The sequence below is a fragment of the Phocoena sinus genome, chromosome 8 (genome assembly GCF_008692025.1).
Source record: "Phocoena sinus isolate mPhoSin1 chromosome 8, mPhoSin1.pri, whole genome shotgun sequence".
In the NCBI taxonomy this organism is placed as follows: domain Eukaryota; kingdom Metazoa; phylum Chordata; class Mammalia; order Artiodactyla; family Phocoenidae; genus Phocoena; species Phocoena sinus.
The window spans coordinates 78,441,533-78,456,075 of NC_045770.1; the positions used below are offsets into that span (position 1 = coordinate 78,441,533).

Here is a 14,543-nt window from a genome sequence, read left to right on the forward strand (position 1 = left end):
ACGTCAATTGCTTAGGAAAGGAGTGAATACAGAAAACTTAGAGAGTCATTTCTGCATGTTTTATCTCTTTTAGATTTCCAAGTGAAAATAATTATTCGAAAGCCTGGGGTTGTTACTGATTATAAAACAGTGATTTTCCCCCTCCTATGATTTTTAAAACTTCAGTAGTTTGAACTCTTTGAATCAAAGTTTAAACTTTGATTTAGATAGCTCTTTAAGAATTTTGCAATGTCAGCTGTGAAGTTTGAACTGGATTATCTTTCTCCTGAATGCTTCAGACATGAGCATGATTCCAGCCCAGATTTTACTTTAACCTGCTTGACTGAACTTTCTGGTGATTCTAGTCAATTGGAACTTCAGCACTCGAATACTGTCCCTGTTGGTAAGCTAAACTTTAGATTGATATTTTTGAGTATCTTAACTTACATCTGTACTTTTTAAATGTCAGATGTATAAAAAATAAATCTTGATGTCATTTACTTTGCAGTGGTATAGCTGATGCCAATTTGTTTCTTGAGTTATTTTTTCCTGAACGATATAAATAAATTTTTATAAAAAAGAACAGAGGGTTTGCCAATAGAATAAAGTGTCAGAAAACAAATTCAGTGAACTAAAAAAAAAAAAAAACAGTTAATAGTGAAGTAGATTTTGTTTGTCTGAACACTCAAGCCTATCAAGGCTTAGTTTTATTTGGGATGACTGATGGAATCAGGGATTTTATCCATAAACTGCAAAAAAAAAAAAAAAAAGTCCTGCCATCTTTCATTCCTTTCTTTTATTTCTGTTTCCTTTTACATAATTACATAAAGGATAATATATGTTTTACTTTCTCATTAAGAACAAGATAATATTCCTTTTGGTTGTTATTTTATAACTTGGACTCTGTGTTAGCTGACAGTGTTGATAGAATTCAAGGCGAAGAATTTCTTTTTTGATACCTTTGGGTTTTACTTATTCAGAATCTCAGTTTTCCTTCTTGCTCTGCAATTTTGAGGAAATAATGCTATACACTAATAGTATGCATTCATCAAAAATTTCTGAGGGTTTGGTTTTTAATGAGATGTCAATAGTAAATTGTGCTTTGTAGAAAAATTTTGTATAATAAATAAATAATACTTAAATGTTATTCTAAAGGAAATTTCCATTATGATTTAGATGATCATCTTTACTCATAAAAAGGCAGTGTAATGTGAATGTAAAAGTTAAGCAGAACCTTCATAGCTTTTGATGTTACTGGACATTAATCTTTGTCCAATGAAAAATATTTGTAGAAATAATAAATTCCATTTGGCAACCAGAGGATTATTCCAAGAGAATTTGGCACATTTATTTATTTTGAGGTGTTTAAAAAGAATTTTTATGTGACTCCCAACCAATCACTAATTTTTTTGTTCATAGATTCTTTTGTCTTGTATGACTTGTTTTACAGTATAGGCAGTTCTACAATCAGGAGATATAACAATCTTTTGTACATTTTCTTTCAACTGTAAGAAAAGAGATTTCCATGCTATTGTTTTTTTTTCTTAAATTGAGAGTCTTCCTGGGTATTGAACCTACAATTTCATAAAGTGAAAAAGTCAGTTCTTTACAAGTAAACATAGGAAACTTGGACAGGAAGATAAAATTTATAAACGATTTGCCAGTTCAGTCATGTTCTTTGCAACATATTTTATCTTCTAGTCATCTCTGTCACAGCACATCTATTCCAATTGATTGAAATGCTGTCTTTGTGTAGTTGACCTGCACATCTATAGCTTAGGTATAAACCCAGAGCCTGGAAGACACTTCCTCACTGATATCCTGGCAGTGCCTCAGATTCAACACAACTAAGCAAAACTTCCTAAAAGCACCTCCTCCTTCTTACATCCTTTTTTCTGTCAATAACCCCTTAGCATATATTACAGTATAAAGTTTGTGTTTATTTGTATGCATATTAGTTTAATATTTGTCTTCTCCGCCTCTTTGACCAGCACTGTAGCCCCAGTACTCAGTAGGGTGCCTGGCAATAGAAGGTTATTTTTGCCTTGACTCCCTGACTGCCTGCCTAAGGGACTGAAAGACTGGCCCTCTTCATTCCCCCTAGTGCATGCACCTGTGTGAACTTCTGATCTCACCTCCAGGTTCTCCATAACAAGCCTCTTGCCCATTGACAGCCACATAGTCCTTTGTAAGTACAAGTCTGACCTATTTCCACTTTTGTTTACAATTTCTGTAATTCTCTGTGACCTGGTTGCTCTAGGATCTAAATCTGTTTTTTTCCAAAACTTTTCCAGCCTCATATAACCTACACGTATCCTACAAGAATGACTTACACTTTCAGTCAGTGTGCATATTATTCTTTCAAAATAATTTCCAATAATTCTTTCTCCCTGCCTCTATTAAGATCTCACTGAGATAAAATACTGTTTTATTCCCAAATACCTATGGTTAACTCCCTGTATAAAGGAGTTTTTCCTGTTGCTAAACTTCTACAAAATGTTTGTTCTATGTGTTAAATGCTCACATTCAATTTTTTTTTTTTTGTAAATACATATGCTCATGGCTCCTCTCCTGTTAAATTATGTTTCTTAAGGGTAATTGCCATTTCACAATTGTTTGTGTCTGTGCATGATACATATGCAATAAATATGATTCTGTGAATTACCAATTAGTACAGTAAAGTTTATCTTTTAATGACTTTTCTGTCATAAATGGTATTTACTTAAATCAAATTATACATGTATTTTAACAGCCAAAATATTATGTAGAAATTATTACACAGTTAGTTACCTGATGATAACAGGTACCTGGAATTTGTTTTTCATTTGAAACTTTTATGGAGCATTGAGCGTTCTAGAATCTGTTTTGTATGCTAGATCTTTTTGCCCTATTTATAATAAAATCAAGTTGTATCCTTTCATTCAAAATATATTAATTGAATATTCACGATTTAGAGTTAGTGCTTGGATGTCTATATGAAAATGAAAATAAGCTGATAGTAGAGGTAGGGAAAGAGCTGTGTCCTTTTAATCTCAGTGGTGTGGCAGTATGTTTTTAACATTCATACGCATATACTCCTAGCATGGGAAAATAAAGTATAAGAGATGAATGTTAGTCCATAGAAAGTTGTACAGGCCTGCCTAAAAAGAAATATGTTCCATTGTCAGCAAAAACGGTATTTATACCATTCACCTATTTAATACCTTGACGGTAACTCATACCTACAGAATTTCAATAGTTCTTACAAGACATCTATGAGGTAGATTTCATTAATCTTAAACTCTATTCCCTAGAAGAAAAATTCAAATTTCGGAGAAGTAATTTAATTGGACCAAAGTCACATACATATAGTGAGAGAGAGTGTGTGTGTGTGTGTGAGTGTATGTGTGTGAGTGCGTGTGCGTGAGTGCATGTGTGTGTTGGGGAGGTGGCACAGACAGAGGGAAGCTGAAGAGCTCTTAATCTGTTTTCTGTCTGTAAGCTTAGTGTTCTTTTTTCCTCCTTAACACAACTTGGAAATTAAGTTTAAAAAAGTCACGTGGGAGAAAAATGCTTTGTTGTGTTCCAGAAATGGATTTAATCAGTAATGGGTAATGAGGATATAAATTTCCTGTCCAGACTCTGGAATGTGCTTTAAATGACTTGTAAGCCTGTGAGCATTTCATCATCATGGCCATCATGGTCATCATCCCCTTTGTGGTATTAATGGCAAGCACACATATATAATTTCCTGTGTATCAGGCAGTGCTCTAATTGTTTTATATCTATAATGTTTATATTTATGTATAAACATATGTTTATATCTGACATACTTTGGTAAATATATATATACACATATTTACATATTTAATTTCACACTTTCAGCCCTATGGAGAGTTAGGTAACATTATTATTTCCATGTCACACTACTAGCCAATCAACAAATATTTCCTCAACCTTAAGAAATCTGTAGTGGAGCAATGGATCATTCCCTGCTGTGAGATCAGTGGTACACATTTGACACATGGGCCATCGTGAACAATAAGAAACTAATTATGTGTACATAAATACAAACAGTGGTTACCACTGATTCATAGATATTTATAAAATCTACACATCTTTAATTTTCTGTGACAATCTGTTATACATCTATAGTTCATAAAACTTATTTAAACCTAATTATGCCTTTGATTTTCATGACTTTTTGTTGACTGGCTCTACTTGAAGTCTAGAGGCCCGCAATTTAGGAAGCAGATCACTTGTTCATGTTATAGTTACTATAATAGAGCAGAGAGAAGACATGACTATTCCTGACTGAAGCAAACCTGAATGCAGTTTTAAAAGATTTCTTCTTCCCTTGTCTAGTGTCTGCCAATATGGATGTCTAATTCTCAATTAGACTGACTTACTGCTCTGTCTTTACATCTGTTTTTTCTGTATCCTTGATACTTCTGAATGCCTGTTTTTTGTTTGTTTTTGCCAGCTCCTCCTATTTAGGAGACCTCCTAAATAGGTCTCCTACCTATTTCTATTTTTCATGAATTGTTTTTCTAGTTCCAAATTAACCTATTGCTACATGATGCGGATGTGACATTCCTTTAGAATTTAAGTACCTCAATACAATTAGATAATAACCTCTTTACATAAAATCTTACATTATTAAAAAAAAAAGTTGTGTCAGTTATCCCATTATATGAAAAAAATCCAGTACCAGTAAACATCCAATTGGAACAATGGGCTGCATACTGAAACAGTATAGATATAATTCACATAAGTACTGATATAAATATTTCACAGTGGTGGTAAGTATGCAGTGCTAATTCCGAAGAATTCAAGATCATTCGGTCCTTCTTCTGTTATTCCTTCCAAGACAGGTATGTCCCACTGGTAGTCATATAACTTCCAGTGTGATAAAGTAACATTTCAATCAATGTGATCCATAATTCACTTAGCCAATAGCATAATCTTTAAAAAAAGTTTTCAGTGGTTGAAAAGCTTTTGGCCATAATAGATAGTATAACATTTTTCTAGAGTTTCAGACAGTACAGTCTATCATATTCAAGAATGTATGTGATTAAGTTTCTTAATTTCATTTAATCTAGAATTGCACATTTATTAGACCTTAGAACGCTTTTACATAGAACATTTCCTAACATCCTGCAAGGTTTGCTTTGGAGATTTAGTGTTAAAGAATAAATTATATAACTAATGAAGTAATGGGAGAACTCTAATAAAAAATCAGAATAGGGTCCCACTCAGTCACCAACAAACTATGTCACCTTAGGCAAGGTTTTAACATCTCTCCTGGATGATTTTCCTAATCTACACAATGTCTAGAATAGATTAGTTGACCTTGAAGGCCACTGACAATTATAAAAAATCTTAATGAAAACAATTAGAATTAGAACATTTCCAAAGGGCATCATTAAGCTTGGTAAAGCCAATAATATAAAGATGGGCAAAGACAAAATATCTGTTTACATGTAAGTTATAACAATAATAATGAGTGTCAACATATACAAAGAACTTCATAATTTACAGAGCTCTTTTACATTTGATTTTTCGACCACTATGTATATCAAATCGTTTTATTACTCCCAGTTTTACAAATAAAGAAACTGCATATCTAACAGTGATATTTTACAGTGAAATTTTAGTAAGTGGCAAACCAAGAACTTAGATCCAGACTTTCTCCAACTGTTATTGCCACTATACTACTACAAGTATGAGTACCACTATTGCTGCTATGATTCTAATGAAAAATAGCAAAAACAACAATATTTACTATGTTAATTGCATACCAAGCACTTCTAATCTCATTTTACTCTCCCAATACTGTTGTGAAGCATGGAGAAATTAAATAGTATTATAATCACTCATCATATTTCAAATATAGATTTATAGATCACTAACTTACAGACTAATTTGCTATTTTCAATTCATAATGGTTGAGCTGATATCTTTGTAAGGAAAAAAAAACATTTACAAGTAACTTGATAAGCTAGGAAAGACTACTTGGCCTATTGAAAAGTAACTGTTAACATGCTGATTTTAAATAATGACTATATTCATTTCAATTGTGTTCTATATATTTGGTGAGGCACTTGCAGAATCTTTTAATCATTTTTTTTGTTTAAATTAGGAAGCTTATTCAATTCAAATGATTTCTAGTAAATTAATCCTAACTTTTGACCAGCTATCATTAAATACTAGAAGTTGACATGATTGCTATATTTTTAAAAATTGCCTTTGAGTTATTCCCATAAGAGACTTGCTTCCTTCTCTAAATTCTTATTTTTAAGATATCCAAACATCTTAGCAAGGTACTATGGATTTACAATAACATTTTGAGGTAAATAAGCATCCTCTCTGTTTTCTTTTGTTTATAGCTGAAAATTAACTTGAAATGATTTATTCAGAGTCATACAGCTACTTATTACCAAAAATGAAGATGAGAAGCTGGGTCTCATGGTTCCTTGTCTATTGCATTTCACACTATTAAAGTAAATATCTTCCCTCAAAGGTTTCTTAGTATCATGTCTCCCTGATACCAGATGAAAATAAATCTACTCCTCTGAAGTATAACTGAGTCATAAGACAATAAACTATTGTACTTTCCTTAGAATAACAGATTTTTAAGGTCTCATACGATCCCAAACAAATGCTATATTTTCCAAAAAGTGTTACAACATCCAGTAGTAGTCAGAGGAGTAAACATAAACCCATTATAAATATTACATAATATCCCCATCAAACTACATGATCACACACACATGCACACATACACACATTCAGTCACTGCACTTTTTAGAGAATTTGACTATTGTTATCTTTCTGGATATGTTCTAGAACCCAGAAATGACTGACCACTCTGCTGAAATTCTCATTGTGCTAAGGTCAGCATAAAAACAAGCTTTTCATCGTCATGGGTGGTTTGGGGTTTTATGAGCTGGGCTTTGCAATGATTATTTCTTTGTCTCAAAAAATGAAGAGCATGACTACTAAGGATATGCAAGGAAATCCAAAGAATAGACTCTGTGTTCCCTGACCTTGGGGTAGAGGATGAACATCCAACTAATTGCAGCCCAGAAGACTATATCTCTGATCAAAAATTAGAGGACAGGCTACTACGTAAAAAGATTTTTGTTCAGTTAGAAGTATATAATTAGAGATCCTAACTTCTTGAGATGCTTAGAACTATGACCAGTTGCCACGTGACTAGTTAGAGTTATGTTGTTACCATCATCAACTGTTCGTGTTTATTAGATGTCTACTCTGTGCCCAACTCTCTGCCAGTCTCTGAGAAATGTAAAGTATTTGGAAGGTCCAGTGCCTGCTCTAAATTGTACTCTCTAAATCTAGTTATGAAAAAAATCCATATGTGTGATTGAAATGGGTGACTGTCTCATCCTGCCAGTGTCATTCAGGGCAGAAACATATCAACTGGGAGGATAGTGCTTTTAGAGAGGTAGTTCTTAAAGCCAGAGTGTAGCCCACAGAGCACTTGAATTAGAATCACCAGAATACTTGGAATACATGAAGATTCTAGGATCCCATCCTAGACCCTTTACCTGTAAACTCTGAAAATAATCCAGAAATCTAGATTTCAGAAATTTCTCACATTATGACCGTATACACCAAAGGTTGAGAACTGATGTTGTTGTCAGTGGTCACGATAGGTTCACTGGCAAGGGCTCCTTACAGTGATCACTATGTTGTGGCATTTTTTTCCCGATTATTTCTGATCACAGAAATTTGCAGTCAACTATAACTCTTTTGTCAGCAACTTGTTTAATGGCTGTTGATCCATTTATATACTTGCCAGAGTGTCTTCCTATTTTTCTTACATCTACATATCACCCTCAGATAAATTCAGATTCAGTCCCTTCTAAAAAGCCCTTCTTCTCATCCCTTATATAAAACATTTTATTTTCTCTATATTGGATGCCCATAATACGTATTTATGTGGCACTGATATCAGTGTAAAATGTTTATTTTTTGCATTTAATCTTGCATTTAAATGTTTTAGCTGTTAGATATTGGGTGTAGCTTTCAATGTAATTTTATCAAATAGAGAATAAACTCCCACAAGATAAGAGATACGTTGTACTTCTTTTCCCTCAAGAGGGACCAACAGAGAGCTCTATGAACAGAAGGAGCTGCATTACTTGTTCCTAATATGACTTTACAAAGATGGACCAGTTGATAGAAATCTTCACTTTGTGGATTTTTTAATATAACTCTGATCTCTTAATGGCCCTGCCGAGGGGCCTTCAGCTCATTCTGTCTCAAGAAGAGCAATCTAGGTTCATATAATATGCATACTTTGGCTGCCCTGGTAAAAGGGAAAGTTAATGCTAATGCGATGTTGTAAAATGAAATAACCCCAACAACCATCATTTCACTAAATGCCTGCTGAAAATATTCTACTAAGAATTGAGTACATCTATTATAAATCAAAATAATGAATTAAAAAGTGGTCTTTCTGATAACATACAAGGCTTATGTGGCCATTGCATTACTGCATACTAATTGGTAGAATTCCTAAAATATATAGAGATAAAGATAGATGCAGATATATAGATACCTCTCCTCAAATGTTTTCTGGTGTCATGTCTTCCTGATACCACATGAAAAAAATTTACTTTCTTTTCTTTTGGAATAAATCTCAGTACCTTGGCTTACCCAACACTTCATTAAAAAAAAAAAATTAAGGCTTGTGGTGAAATGTTTATGATAATATTCTCAGGTTGACATGATGATATATAGCCATAATCTTTATTCATAAAGCTCTTTCTGGGAAACAATTGACAGAAACCTCTCTCTAAAGTAATGGTTGTGTTCTCGTCTGAAGTATGGATTCAGGCATGCTACCAATAATTTATGACCAATTACAGAAAATGTACTTCACTGAAGCTTGCAAGTATTATCTCTTTACAATAGATTCAAGAATCTCTTGTAGTTAATCAATCTCACTTTAATTCCAATTTTTTTTAAGTGGGAGATAAAGTAGTGGGGTACAGGTATACACTGTGAATTAATCAAATCCTGCATATATGAGTGCATTTCCATGTGTAAGGTAGAAACAAAATTGAAAATCACTCTCTTTAGTGATACAAGCAGGAGGATAGAGGTCAATGAGTAAACTATTCTGGAAAGAAATTTGACATTATTTTTCAAATGGATTTCAAATCATGTATAGCTTTGATTCAGAAATTCAACTTCTAGGGATTTGTTTCAAATAAAATCAGAGATATACACAGAAATAATGGAACAAAAATGCTCAATGCAGTGTTGCTTTTAATAGAGATAATAAGAAATAAGAGTCCAACAGTGTGGAATTCATTAAATAATTAAACTATAACATATCTCCCAAGAAGGAATGTTTTACAGACTTGTAACACGGTGAGTAAAGAAAATGCTATTGGCAGTGGAAAATAGGGTATAACACTAAATAAGGCGATAAAATTATATGTAGATATTTTATACAACTTTTGTGTAGATGTTTATAATTATATGAGATCTGTGCAAAAAAATACAAGAACAACATATACCAAAATAGTAAAATCTGTTAGTCCTGAGGTATAGGATCCCAGTAAAATTTACCTTTTGTTTTTTGCTACATTTTCCAAATTTCCTTTATTGACCATGTATTACTTTTAATCATGAATATATATATATAAGGAGTTTTACCTTTTTTATAACTTAGGAAAAATTAGAAGCAACTTACATGAAAATAGACATAGAAGAAGATAAATTGTGCCAGAGTCCTTGAAAAAATATAGGTTTCTTGACATTTGAGAATTTTCAGGTTTCCACTTGACTCTCACAGCATTTCCATGACCCTCTTTATTGCAGTCTCATCTTCAGACTGGGGCCATAGCATAGAAGCCCACATGAAAGTATTAGATACTCAGAAAACAATTGTTCAGGATGGTGAGAATAGTAATCTTCAGCACTATTTTTGCAGCCATTGATCTCCTCAGCCCTGCAAACTAACCCTATTTCCAACAAAACTCTTCCATATATAGAAATAGGTAGTACACACACATAAATGGTCATTTATTATATCCAAGTAAAATTACAGCCGTCATTTTTATGAGCTTCATTATGTTTAATTTCTCAGAAGAAGAAATCATTTTACAACCATTCAGGAAATAAGATAATGCAGGGAAGACAAAGGCACCCAACAAACAGGTGCTCCATCTATTTTTTAAAAGCTGGAGTTAGCAGAAAGGAAAGAAAAGATACATAGTGATAACTGTAAGCATCAAAAGTCAGTGGGCATCAAAAAGCTAACTATAGGAGAGAAGAGAAAGGGACATGTATTAAAAACGATAACAACAGCAAAAGTATGGAAAGCAAGAGGAGGATAATTGTATAATGGAGAGAATTTTTTATGAATCAAGGTCTGTCTGTTTAAACACAAAGATATTTGTTAGGAAGATATATTATAGATCATAGAATCATTGCATCAGCTTTATAAATAGGCCCTAGGCTAAGTTTTCAGAAAAAAAGATCATAGAACATACTGATGTCCATGCATGAAAAGAGAGACATAGCTGCTGCCAACTCCAAAGGCATGCTGCTGTTGCTGAGGTGACAAACTTTCACCTCTGCTCCAACCCCAGAACTACATAGGAAATCACTGAGTAAACAGGAAAAGGAAACAGTGCTACTGCTCCACCCCAACCCTATGCCCTGATTGGTTTCTGATTAAATCACTGCTGAACCCCTAGCACTAGGGTGGAATGAACCCCACAAAGGACCCATTGCCTGAGAGTAGTCAGCGGGCATATTCATCAAGAGAAGGCCACTCTGGACTTGTTTCCTCATTTGAAAAACAAGGGACTTGGACCTCTTTCAAAGATTCTTTGATTTTTTTCATAGGCATTTGATCAAAAAATAATAAAGATCTTTGTTGGGAAGGTCTACAAAGTCCTGCAAGTCACCATAAATTCAGAATGCTTATTGCTTAATATAAATTTGCACACTGGAGAAACTCCTCATTGGCTTCTGATCTCCCAGCTTCCATGGTTATGTTCTCACCCATCGCTCTGCCTTTTTAAAACTCATTGTGCTGTGTGACTCGGGGGTACTTTTCATCTATATCAAGAGCATTGGAGAAACTATTGCTTATCCCTTGAGTCAGCTGTGGTGGAGCCTGTTACTAATAGTGGCATTCTGCATATTTTTAGATGACCAATGAACTACCCCCTTGTTTCCCATGTTTGTATCTTACATATTCTCACATTTCAGCTTTTGTTTTGCTTGTCCTTTGCTTTTCCTTGGTCTATAATTTGAGTTCTCAAAAACTAAATATACTTGTTTATGGTCTCTGAAAATTCTATGCAGAAGGTTCTTGCTCCGGTTTATGAGTAGAAACTATAAACTACAGTGATAATCTTAGATTTAATATTCTCATTTTCTGCTTCTCATAAGTAAATCCAAAAGTTGATGGAATTTATTTTTGTAATTTTCTGAGCTATACATTTAAAGTGAATGGTGACTCGTTGGTATAGAAGTAGGAGCTGTCTACCTAGAAATGGAACTTATCAGATAATCCCGTACCCTGTGTAAATTTGAATTCTGATTCTTCATATAAAGCAATAGAGAGATAGTTGCTTAGACCCTAGAATCTAGCTAAAGTTCAGAGGTTGCTCTGATACTTCTTAGTTATATGACTTCAGAAAATTCAATGAATCTCTATGTGTTTCTATTCCCTCATATGTAATAAGTGTGTAACCTCACAGAGTTGTTTAAGAATATTAAGTGAAATAATACCAGAGAAGCATTTAGCACAATGCCTGTAACTAGTAAGTATCCAGAATATGACGACTGACCATGTTCTGGGGATTGTAATCCACATGAGGCAAAATGCAGAATCTGTGTAGTAAAAACTGAGCTTCTCAATTCAGGTACAGTTGTCCACAGGGATATATGAATGTGCAGAGAATTAACATCACAAATTTCGGGAGCATTTATTTTACTTGATAAGTAATCTTATTGAATTTTAATATTAAAAAAGGAGCATTTATTAGGAAGTGAATAAATACCTAGATTAATTTTTATAATAAAATGTTAGATTTCAAAGAAAATTCCTATTAGCCTAAAGATGTTTGTGGGCATTCACTTTTCTCTAACAAGAGAAATATTTCTAGAGGAAAGTTTATGAGGCACTGGAAAGAAAACAAACCAAAACAAAAAGGTATTGGCTGCATTAGAACCCTGGTTTCTGCTGGTTACTTGGATGTTGATGCCACGTGATGACAGTGGATACTCAGTGCTTTTGATGAGGTTGTAATTTGTCTTGGGTTCAGTGAGGCCATGTAGGTTTTAGCATTGACATCATTGCATTGACATGAAACAGTGTTCTCTCCTCAGAATATCATGGGCTTTCAGAAGCAGTTGGGAATTTTTTTTTTTTTACTTAAAAAAAAATTTTATTGGAGTATAGTTGATTTACAACGTTGTGTTAGTTTCAGGTGTACAGCAAAGTGAATCAGTTATACATATATCCACTCTTTTTTTTTTACATCTTTATTGGAGCATAATTGCTTTACAAAGGTGTGTTAGTTTCTGCTTTATAACAAAGTGAATCAGTTACACATACACATATGTTCCCATATCTCCTCCCTCTCGCGTCTCCCTCCCTCCCACCCTCCCTATCCCTCCCCTCTAGGCGGTCACAAAGCACCGAGCCACTCCCTGTGGGAGTTTTACTTTATTTAAAATGAGAGTGGGAAAGGGAAACTTGAACTTTTTTCTGTGCTAGGTATTAAACTTGTCGATTTTGTTCCCACTCTAGCTAAAAGTAGCCAAAAGAAAGTCTTCCCTGTGTTCATCTTTAAGAGGTAATCTAGCCTTTGCAACAACATGGATGGACCTGCAGAGTATTATGCTTAGTGAAATAAGTCATACAGAGAAAGACAAATACTGTATGTCCTCATCACTTATGGTGGAATCTAAAACATAAAACAAACTAGTGAATATAACAAAAAAGGAACAGACTCACAGATATAAAGAACAAACTGGTGTTTACCAGTGCGGAGAGGGGAGGGAGAGGGACAAGATAGGGGTAGGGGATTAAGAGGTACAAACTACTGTGTGTAAAATAGATAAGCTATAAGCATATTTGTACAGCACAGCGAGTATTAGCCAGTGTTTTATAATAACTATAAATGGAGTATAATCTTTAAAAATCGTGAATCACTATGTTGTACACCTGAAACATATTACATTGTTCATCAACTATACCTCAATAAATTAAAAAATCTAGCTAGGTGATCTAACTTGTAGAAATGAGATGTCTTCTCTCAACATTGAATAATGCACTAAACAAAGAGGCAGAGATATTAGTGACGTTTATGCATTACCTGGATTAATTTCACTAAATTGTACTTGTAGTTGGGAAGAGCTAGATTTATAAGCTTCTCTTATGTGAGAATATGCGTGTGGGGCCAAGAGAGTACGTGTAGCTTGTCTAAGATCACACAAATAGTTAGGTACAGAGGCCAGCCTATAATTTTCTATATCCTACACCCTTCAAGTGTCTTTCCCAGGGGTCATAATGAGTAAGAGACACGACGTGGGCTTTGTCATAGGAATGTCTGACTGTGACTCAGACACATAGTATCTATAGATTCCAGAACTTGTGCAAGTTACTTAATTTTCTTCCTGTTCTCAGTGAGACACCCACTTTGTGGAGTTGCCTATGGGATTGAGAAAATGTGTGAAAAAATACCTTGTGCAGGGAAGGGACTTACAATATATGTTTAATAGATATGAGATGTCTCCCCATTTCCCATTTCTAGTGTTTTGCCTAATTATTTACTCCCTGTGGCTTCTCAAACCAAAAATTGCTGGGCCATTCATGAGTTGCTATGATAACCAGGGACAATGAATCTGAAAACCAAAAAGAATTCTACAAATACATATATCACTGTGAGTTTCCTAATTAATTCTTGCAACTACATGCCTTTTAAACCAAACTCCCTTGAGAGTGATTAATGACTAATTCCAAAAGACAAAGATCTGGGAGTACTGGTGTAAACATCTTTGGTAATATAAGAATCTTGATCTCATCATTGTTGGTTTATTTTCCATTAGCATTGAAGAAATGATCTTTCCCCTGTATCTATCCTGCAGGTGTTTTCTTTAGAATTCTTTCGGCTTCCTCTGTAGATAAGCACAATTCAGTGTTTTGTTTTTCTTCCTTTCCACTGAATATTTGGCTCCAGCCAGTCAAATTTCAGAATGCAGGCTCCATTTCCAAGGCCACAGTGGAGACAAGTCTCAAAGCAAAAGTATGTAAAGAAGTGGTCAATTCTGTAGCAGAGCCCAGAGTGTGGATTTTGGAAGTTGCCTAACTTCTACATCCAAAATGCTACTACATATTTCATAATTTCAGATGAAATACCATAGAATAATCACAGAGAGCTTGGTCATTTTTTCTCTGGTTTTGCCTTGGAAGTCAAATGAAACTATTCTCAACAATTTACCTCATGTCCTTATTATAAGGATTCTTTAAAAATAAGTTTATAGAAAGTAGCATTCTATTAGCTCTATAAAATACATATGCAAAC

The 14,543-nt window shown here is 34.0% G+C and overlaps 1 protein-coding gene across 1 annotated transcript in view; it reads left to right on the plus strand.

Annotated features, from left to right (window-relative positions):
• Positions 1-228: 228 nt before the first annotated feature.
• ANO3 (anoctamin 3) overlaps positions 229-14,543 on the plus strand; it is a 440,374-nt gene continuing 426,059 nt past the window's right edge. Inside the window, 1 exon segment of the mRNA XM_032640382.1 lies at positions 229-383. Within this exon segment, the coding sequence (XP_032496273.1) occupies positions 229-383 (155 nt within the window).